The sequence below is a fragment of the Amblyomma maculatum genome, chromosome 4 (genome assembly GCF_055883805.1).
Source record: "Amblyomma maculatum isolate TAMU_Amacu chromosome 4, ASM5588380v1, whole genome shotgun sequence".
NCBI lineage: Eukaryota > Metazoa > Arthropoda > Arachnida > Ixodida > Ixodidae > Amblyomma > Amblyomma maculatum.
In genome coordinates this window covers 164,620,457-164,630,457 of record NC_139347.1, presented here as the reverse complement: position 1 = coordinate 164,630,457, position 10,001 = coordinate 164,620,457, and the positions used below count along the sequence as shown (strand labels likewise).

Below are 10,001 nucleotides of genomic sequence, written 5' to 3'. Positions count from 1 at the left end.
AAAACTATGCGCAGTGCTGCAGAGTGGTATCCTTTCTATATCTAGTCTTTTGAAGCCGTTCCCTTATATCAGACATTTTCAAAAGCGCACTGAACGTCCTTCGCTTTTACATTTTCTAAAATGGACAAGTCTAATGACATCTAACACCTTATTCACATGAACTTTCGGCCCCTATTGAACTCTGCATTTTAAGGATAGAAGCATCCGGTGCTACACAGGCGTATTGAATTTCCATTGTGAAGTTTACTTTGCTTGTGTTGTGTGGCGCTAAGTGTTGTGCTGAGATTATAACAATACCATAATGTGAGCAAGCATAATGTAATGTTCCATCATTCCCTTTAATACTTTCCTGCGACACCTGTCCACAAATGTGCTTGAATATTTGAGAACACTTGAAGTGTCTTATGAGCCTAACAGGCTCTGGCTTGGCTGCACTTGTAAGTTTAATGTGGTTCGAAGGTGTTTGTGTGAAATTTATAATGGTGTGCTATGAAAAGGGGTATGGTTCGTTAGGTGAAATTAGTACTTGGTGCGGAATCTTGAAGCTCATTTTGAAAGTGATGTTGCAACAGTTCAAACTGTAGCTGGCATGAAATATGCACATGGTAAAGTACGGACAGGAAAGGTGCCCAGAGACCTGCGTCTTACATGCTTATATCCACTTTCAGCCGCTGCGGCTGGTAATCCGATTTGCCAAACCGTGCACCACCCACTGCAGTGGGAGCTAGCTGTGCGTAAAAGCAGTTCTACGTACAACCGTCCAAATTGCACGTACGTGAAGGCCGCATTTTCTAGGCTCCTACGCCTTAGGGTGGATAAAAGTTGTGTACACTGCTGAAAAAGTTAACATATGGACGCAGCGACAAATCGAGTAAAACAAACGCGCGTTTTTTTTTTCTTTTGGAGCTGTTTTATTATATCTGGCATTTTCGCGTTACAAAAGCAAAATTTTGATGAATTGGTGTACAGCCTGGTTTTGTATGCGGCCTGTGCTAATGACCACTATGTAGCTGCATATGAACTCCAAATTGCAGAGAAAATGAAATCTTGTAGGAGGCATTCGCTAGTGCGTCGCGATTCTTTACGATTTTTCGTTGGATGTTGTGGAAAAATTTAGTGCTGCATTCAGGCTCTAGCTCGAGGTGGTGGTGGTGGAAACTTATTACAAAAGAGTTACGTGGAGGTTGCTCTGGGGTCAGGCTTAGTGGCCTTCCCCTCACAAACTCCCCTCACTAGGTGGAGTCCCTAGTACGGGACCCCAGTGGCTTCCGCTGCTGCCATTGCTCGTTTGACCAACGCCTTTTGGGCTTTCAAGTCGGATCAGACGACTACTGTCGCCTCCCAGAGCCCCCCGGGTGGGGTTTGGGTTAGGTACAAAGGCAGGGTTGGAGGGGCACGTCCACACCATGTAGAAAAGGTCCGATCGCATTTCCCCACAGTGCGGGCACTCACCGGAGAAGACATTGCCAAAGAAGCCTGTCACCGGGCACATCATGGTGTTCGTAAGGAGGCGAACAAACTCGTTCCTCCGCTCTCGTTAACCCTTTGCAGTGCGAAGATAGTGGCTGTTTTGGTACAGCTGAGTAATTATGAAATTGTAGGCTTGTGTGAATTCTGAGGAGGAGGACGAGGTTGCCCGTGCCCAGACTAGGCGCACATCATTTAGCTTCAGTCGTTTTACGTGCGGGGCTGCGTTCGAAGGAGCAAGCGATGTTTCGTTGAAGGCGTCAAGAATTTCCGAGTTTGCATTAGCTGTTCGCTGTAGAGAGCGAAACCTTTGTTCTGCGGCCTGCGCAGTAAGATAGAGGTTGCGCGACGGAAGACTGGTCGTGTAGATTGCAGCGTTTGGGAGACAGCCGACATGGAGGAGACAACTGTCAGTCATTTCCCAAACGCTGTACCAGCTGTACTACATGTGTGCACGAACTAACGGATCAATTTCAAGCTAGATTATGCTATGCGGCTCGCTGCGACTGTCTTCTGCCAGCTTGAAAGCCGAGCCGAGCACCGAGAACGAATCCAAGTGTACTACGGGAGGCACTGATCCAAGACGAGTTAAAATTCGAGCATTTCAAATGTCATGGCAGACGACGCCCGAGATGGAAAGACGAGCTCCTCCGCGATGTCGAGCGTGTTTGCAGAAATCTCTCAACTTCGTACACGGGAAGCCACAGACATCACACCTTCTGGCAAGTACAAATGCGCGAAACGCTTCGTTGCTTTGCAAACGGACTTCTCGCATTGCGGCAATCCTGCCTTTCGCCGTGATGACTGGATGGGGCTGGCTGCGGTGACGCTGCCTCGCGCATGCCACGGCTCGAGTGAAACACGCCCACGACTGTAGTGGGAGGCTTCCATGCCAATGTGATGCGGTACTCCGCTGTTCCTCCACACTTGTGCGCTTATGCTACCTCAGTGTTGGTGTTCATTCGTCAGGAACCACTGCGCGGCGCACCTGTAGTGAACTGAATCAGAAGCGAAACGATTGAGTTGCATTTGATTGCACAATCGCTGTTGTGGAGGCAGATTCAATGTCCAAAGCAAACCGGTTGTGTGTTTTCCCGGTGATTAGTTTCGCTTGCTTTCTTCGGAAACCACTGAAGGGTGATATCTCATATGGCCCGGACAAAACTGTTGGCAGCGAAACGGGAGCTCGTGCACCCAATTAGTGTCGTGCAGGCTAGGTTTTTGTGAACGATGCTGTTAGATCCTCGAATATTAAATTCGCTCGGAAAGAAATTAATACAAAATAACAAGCAGAAGCTCCGAGACAGGCAGAATGCGCGTCGCCGAAGTGTGATGTCTTGCAAATGCACGTACGTGCGTCTAAGTTTTCTCGAGACATACATACGCTTCTTTATTTCAGTGCTCTACTGTCGTGTGCAGTAAATGGGAGGATGCTTATGCTGCGCTGCACGCACTTAGATTGCAAAGTGTTAAGACAGGATATTCTTCGCGTGGATATATGCGATTACTGGCTGGCTGCCATTGATGGAAATTTCATCGTAAGCCCATAATATGCCTTCTTGATGTTTGTTTGGCAGAAAAAAAAGAAAAGAAAACACTATGCCCAGATTAAAATCAGCAGACTTTTGTAGAAGCACTTCAGTTCCGTCTGGAGTGAAAGAGATTTCATTTGGAGCTTGCTAGAAGTGGAAATTTTCCATCTGGAGTCAAGGGGGGATAAAAATATTTCAGCTGGAAGCTTGGTAGGCACGATTTCTGGCTAAATAAGCTAGCTAGAAATCACATATTCGAGCCGGAAACGGATCTCATTCCAGCTGGAATTGAATGATTATCACCTGGAACGGCCATGATTTCTAGTTCAATAATTCAACTGGAAATGGAGCATTCTGGAATGCAGTACTGTTGCGTTCATCATAGAATTTAACATGGTGTCTCATAAGCATTGCAAGCAAGCAATTTCCACTGGAAGCAGTACATCTGACATCATGCAGAATTCCATTTACATTTTACATAACCTTGCAGTGCCCTAGCTAAGTAATTGGTTTCTTTCATTTCTTAGCTGTATGTTAGATGTGTACATGCAGGAACAACAATTTGTTTTGTTCATCTGGATATGTCACACTCAGATGTTAAGACACATTTGTTTACTTAATTGGGATTTGGTTTACAGGCTGCCCATCATAAGGTAGTGCAATTCATGCATTGTGAACAAATAGATATCTATGATTTTATAGGCACTTTTATCAACACGGAGAATGATGGAGAGATTTTTAACTGCAGGATGATTTACACAAAGCTCTTACCAAACTATGTCCCCACACTGTCACACTGAGGTGGATTCCTGGTCACTCCGGAATCCCAGGCAATGAGGTAGTGCATCGGCTCGCCCGTGAACTTCAGCACCAGGCGCCTGGGATTTCCCGGCCTTAACCATCCATGTGGGACGCAACTCTTCACTACAAAAAAGAAATTAATATTCACTATGACAAAATTGCACAGCAACCATAGTTCTGCATAAAGAAAGTAACAAAATTGCCGTAAAGAAAGGTGTTAGGCAAGGAGACACAATCTCCCCAGTACTATTCACAGCTTGCTTAGAGGAAGTATTCAGAGACTTGGAATGGGAGCAGTTAGGAATAAGGGTAGATGGAGAATACCTCAGTAATCTGCGATTTGCTGATAACATTGCCTTACTACGCAACTCGGGGGATGAACTGCAAATAATGATTGATGACCTAGACAGGAAAAGTAGAAAGGTAGGCTTGAAAATCAATATGCAGAAGACTAAGGTAATGTTCAACAGCCTCGGAAAGGAACAGCAGTTTACATTAGGTAGCGAAATACTGGAAGTAGTAGGCGAATATGTCTACTTAGGACAGGTAGTAACCGCAGATCCGGACCATGAAAAGGAAATAACGAAGAATAAGATTGGGATGGAGCGCATTTGGCAAGCACTCGCAGATTATGACCAGCAGCTTACCGGTATCGCTCGAGAGGAAAGTATACAACAGTTGCATCTTGCCTGTACTCACCTATGGGGCTGAAACGTGGAGGCTAACCAAGAGAGTTCTACTTAAGTTGAGGACAACCCAGAGGGCCATGGAACGAAAAATGGTAGGGGTTACATTAAGAGATAGAAAGCGTGCAGAGTGGGTCAGAGAAATAACTCAAGTTACCGACATTCTAGTGGAAATTAAGAAGAAGAAATGGACATGGGCAGGACATGTAGTGCGAAGAGAGGATAACCGATGGTCGCTGAGGGTAACAAACTGGATTCCAAGGGAAGGAAAGCGTAGCAGGGGGCGGCAGAAAGTTAGGTGGGCGGATGAGGTTAAGAAATTTGCGGGGGTCAGGTGGATGCAGCTGCAACCATAGTCCTTCATTAAAAAAGTAATAAAATTTCGATAAAGAGAGATGTTAGGCAAGGATACATGATCTCTCCAGTGGTATCCACCACTTGCTTTGAAGCATTCAGGAACTTATAATGGGAGCAGTTAGGAATAAGGGTTGATGGAGAATACTGCACTAATTTGGGATTCACTGATGACGTTGTCTTACTAAGTAATTCAGGGGATGAATTTCAAAGAGCAATTGATGGCCTAGATAGGAAAAGCAGAAAGGAAGGCTTAAAATTTAATATGCAGAAGGCTGAGGTGTAACGTTTAACAGCCCAAGGAAGGAATATCAGCTTATGATGGGTAGTGAAACACTGGAGGGGGTGGGTGAATATGTGTACTTGGGACAGGTAGTAACTGCAGATCCAGACTGTGAAAGGGAAATAACTAGGAGAATAAGGTTAAGATGGAGCGTATTTGGCAAGTACTTGCAGATTATGACTAACAGCTCACCGGTATCGCTCAGGAGGAAAGTATACAACAGTTGCATATTACCTATGCTCACCAGTGGGGCTGAAATGTGTAGGCTAACGAAAGGGTTCTACTTAAGGTGAGGACAATGCAGAGAGCTATAGAATGAAAGATGGTAGGGGTAACTTAAAGAGATGGGAAGCACGTAGCATGGGTTAGAGAAATAACTCGAATTAATGACATTCTAGTGGAAATCAAGAAGAAGAAATGGGATGGGCAGGGCATGTAAGAAAGGATAACTGATGTTTGCAAAAGGTAACAAATTGGATTTCAAGGGAAGGGAAACATAGCAGGGGCAGGCAGAAAGTTAGGTGGGTGGATGAGGTTAAGAAGTTTGCAGGGGTCAAGTGAGTGCAGCCAGCTCAGGACTGAATTCATTGGAGGAACATGGGAGAGGTCTTCGCCCTGCAGTTGGCATAGTCTGGCCGGTGGTGACAAGACAGATGCTCAGAATATAACTAGCTTTCATAGATTACGAGAAAGCATTACTTCAGTGGTCATGTGGGCATTGTGAAATCACAGTGTATATGAACCATATCTAAAAGTACTGAAAGACATCTGTAGCAGCTGCAAAGTAACTGTAGTCCTCCATACGGCAGTTTGTTAGGCAAGGAGACACAATCTATCATTTACTGTTCACTACTTGCATAAAGGAAATATTCAGAGACTTAGAATGGAAGGAGTTAGGGGTAAGGTTGATGGAGAATACCTCAGTAATCTGAGATTCGCTAATGTCATTGGCCTGCTAAGTAACCCTGCAGACAAATTTCTAAGGAGGATTAATGGTCTAGCATTGATCGTCGTGAATGAGATTAGTCTTTTGCTTCTCTGACATGGCCATGTGTGGAGCAGTGTGTTCAGTTTACAGCCTCTTTCCTTGTACGGTCAGTGTCATCACATAAGGTATAAGGGTTTAGCAGCCTTGCATTTTCCTCTGAGGCTGTTGGAGGCAAGGTTTGGAGAACTGCAATTGAGTTTTATGTCATTTCTTTCTTTCTCAATGCAGGCTTTGTTGTTGTGACAAGTGCCAGCTTCTGGATGGACATATTCATCCGGCACTTTTTGTGTGCCGAATGCTCTGAGCAGCATGATGACCTCGTGTTCTTTGTCAAGAAGACTACCACCAAGTCAGCTCGCCGCTACGTCCCACGTTTGGAGGTGAGGGCAGCAGCTGGGGGTCTTTGTAATGGCATGCCCTGTAATGTTCATCACTGAGATGCAATCAGGGGCCCAAACACGCATTCAAATGAGTAATTCCCATGTGGCTTCTGCTAATTGTTCCTTAGCCGTGCTTCTATTTTCAAAGAAGTACTTCGGTGTGAGATTCACAGCTGAATTTGTTCGAAATATATTTGACGTTTGAATGGCAGGAACAGACGCAGCATTCCAGTGAGGATAGCGCAAAGATATACTCCCCAGTTTAAATGGGAGAATGTGATCCGAAAGGCGCTAAGGCTTTGCCTCTAAGGTTATGTCACGACAGTATTAATGGCTCCCACCTGCAGCTTCCTTTGGATATCCTAATTAGTGTACAAGCGTTCTCCTGCTTGCCTGACCACTTATTCTTTCATTTGTGCCTTTAGTTTCTTACATGTCTCATTGCACACTGTAGTAAACTACTACAAATGTGAAAGACCATCCAACGTAGATATAAAGCCCTGCTTTATCCAAGCCATGGGAAGGTGCTCATGAGGCCTAGAGGCAGCACTCAGGATTCAAAGGTCCTAGGTTTCATTGCCATCTGATCTTACATACAGCTCCTGCCAACTAGGTCATGTCTTGTGGTCTCATAACATTATGCAACCTGCCGACCAATCAAACGACTGTCCAGCCGTTTCTACTGCAAATTTACCACATGCTGGAGGTATGCTTGTGATTTTTCACTCACTATGCTGACTGCTATAGTGTCAACATCAGGGTTTGCACTGAACACAAAACTTAATGCTAGCATGTCAACATGAGGAGACATACATTGTGACATCTAAGAAAACTAACACATGAACAAGGCACAATAGATCATAAACAGACGATAAACACGAAAACCCAAACACAAGATTTTTAATCCAACCCTGGGTGACACATCTTCAAGCGTGCTAGTTTTTTCTTAGCAATTCCTGATTGTTAACCTCCCAGGTGCCTGACTCCAGGAATACTAGTTGCATTGTTACAGCATAGGGAATTAATATCCAGTCGGTGCAATGTTCCTTTTATTGCAAAAGTAATACTACTTTCACTTTCAGCTCCTCGCGGGGTGAGGCCGCAGTAGCTACCACTCACCTTTAGCTTGACCTCTGCTATGACGTCATACCATCTGCCGCAAAAACCAGGGGCCCAACAAAAGCTGTTGCTTTTTCCATCTCTTGACTTATACCATAGAAACTAGATGTCCAAAAATGACCGAAATTTTGTACCAGGGCTTTAAAAGTGCCCAATTATGTCTTGCCAGTTTGGTACTTGCCAGTTTTGTGCAGAAACTCGGAGGTCTGTGAAAAGGCTTGAAATTAAATTAAGGGCAGTGCTGCGGGCTCTGTGCAGGAAAATGATAAGTGTAACATCAATAAAAAGGCAAAGAGCAGTTTGAGTGAGCGAACAGACAATAGTTAATGACATTCTAGCTGAATTCAAGGAGTGGAAATGGGCCTATAGATAGGGTATGTAATGATAAGATGAAGGTGCCGGTCATTTCTTGATGCAAGGGTTGAATTCTCTGATAGGACTGGTGTGGAAGGGAAGGAGAAGGTCAGGTGTGTGCATAGCATTAATTGTGGAGAGCAAGGTGTCCTGCAGTTGCCACAGGACAGGGATGACTGGACCGATATAGGAGAGGCCTTTGCGCTGAAGTGAATGTAGCAAGGTTGGCGACGACAATGGTGACGATTAGTTGAAGAGGTGCTGTGTAGTTCAGCTGAGGTCCACTGCTATGCAGACGACCGTGCAGGTGTTTCGTCGCAACTCCAAGAAGCTGCCCATAGCAGACCTGGACCTACACTGGGAGGAGACTGTCTACCTGAACTTGATAGTTCAGCAACTAGAGTACACGCTCACCGCAGCCGCATGCCTCCGCACGGGGAATCAACACCTGCAGGTGCTGCGGCGACGCTCGCAGGTGATCCTTCCTCGTTACCACAACAACAGACTTGATGAGGCGCAGAAAAAGGGGGCAAACCAGTAGCCAATTTGGGTAATACAGGTTTTTATGCATGTTGGTGACTTTCTTGTTTCATAGCCGCAGCAAAGGAGCACGATCACAATAGAAGGAACATTCGTCCATGTGTCTGAGTGTTTCGTCGTTTGTGATCATGCTCCTTCAATGCCGTTATGAATGAAGAACAGTAGCCTATTGGTCGAATATTTAGGGGAAACCCCCAAGGTTGAGTAGATTCGCAGTAAGGGAGTAATTACTCCCTTATTGCGAATCTACTCCACCGAAATATTGAAGTAAAAATATTTGACCAAAATCTTTCCCACTTCAAGTTATTGATAAATTGGCTCTTGCCCTACCATCTGTTTTGCTGACCGTCCTGGTTAGCTTAGTTGGCAGAGTGATTGAACCGGAAAGGTGGTGGTCCCGGGTTCGATCCCCGGATCAGGATTAATTTTTCTTTAACTACGAAATTTCTGAGAAAGCTGTATAGCTTTCCTCTGTCGCTGTATGGTTGCACTTGGGTGGATGTCAATGAGTAATTACTCCCTTATAACAGTGGCCTATTGTATTATGCTTGGTCACACCACCTTGCGCTGCACACACCACGTTAGTGAAAGCAGCTGGACTAGCCAACACCACAGGCACTGCAGTCTGTTGCGTGGATGTGTAAGCCTTAATACCTGTGTGAGTACTCGTCGTATTAACCTATTTCACATTACGTTTTTATCTTCTTGTCCTAGTTAATTTAAGTGAGTGGATAAGCTGATCATTATTACACTGTGTGTCTTCTGGCAGCGTTTCTTCCGATTTTTACTTTAGCTTAGTTGAGCACTACTGGCATCAACCACATGGGCACAATTTTATTGTTGTTTATGCAAATGTAGACTAGCACATTGTAGTTTGGAGACAAAGGCAGTTGACGGTTTATTGTAAGGAATAGGATGCAGTAATACGGAAAGTTGAGCTAGTTGGTACATGATTGCAAATTACGAGCGCTGCTACGGAGAACAACAACGAGAGAGTAAAGACAAGGACAGGCGCTTGTCTTTACTCTCTCGTTGTTGTTCTCCGTCGCAGCGCTCGTAATTTGCAAAAGGAATAGGATGCGTGAGCAGATATGAAAAGGTTGTTTGTGGGGTGCTTGCTTCATGCTTTTCAACTTTCCCAGTTTGGTGCCTAACTTGGCACACATTCGTGCACATGTAAGCTCTACGGAGACAAGAGATTTTTAGGTGTTTGGTAGTCTCTGTGTCCCCACAATTCATTCAATACCTGCGTCATATGTATTAAACGAGAATTTGATTTGTTCGATGGAGGATACTGATTTGATTGGAACTGATGCTAGTATGAAAATGTTCAGGAGTGCATGTTGTCGGGCTAGTTGGTTCTGCATATTTAAGAAATTAGCGCTAATACTTGTCAATTGTCATGTGTGTCTTGTGTGTGGTCTTCTGTCTCCGTCCAAGTATTAGCGCTAATTTCTTCTTAAATATGTGAAAATCTTAATGGGCGAATATGAATAT

General features: G+C 44.7%; 1 protein-coding gene across 3 annotated transcripts in view; it reads left to right on the top strand.

Annotated features, from left to right (window-relative positions):
• The first annotated feature begins 1,219 nt into the window (after positions 1-1,219).
• Positions 1,220-10,001, top strand: part of LOC146193401 (uncharacterized protein KIAA0930 homolog) — a 38,011-nt gene continuing 29,229 nt past the window's right edge. The window contains exons 1-3 of one of the 3 annotated variants that reach the window (XM_084602747.1): positions 1,220-2,189; positions 6,340-6,491; positions 8,272-8,439. In XM_084602747.1, coding sequence (XP_084458873.1) covers positions 2,081-2,189; positions 6,340-6,491; positions 8,272-8,439 — 429 coding nt within the window. In that variant the 5' untranslated portion in view covers positions 1,220-2,080. Of the gene's footprint in view, positions 2,190-6,339; positions 6,492-8,259; positions 8,440-10,001 lie in introns of all 3 variants that reach the window. The other 2 variants (XM_084602748.1, XM_084602746.1) reach the window with 2 other exon arrangements.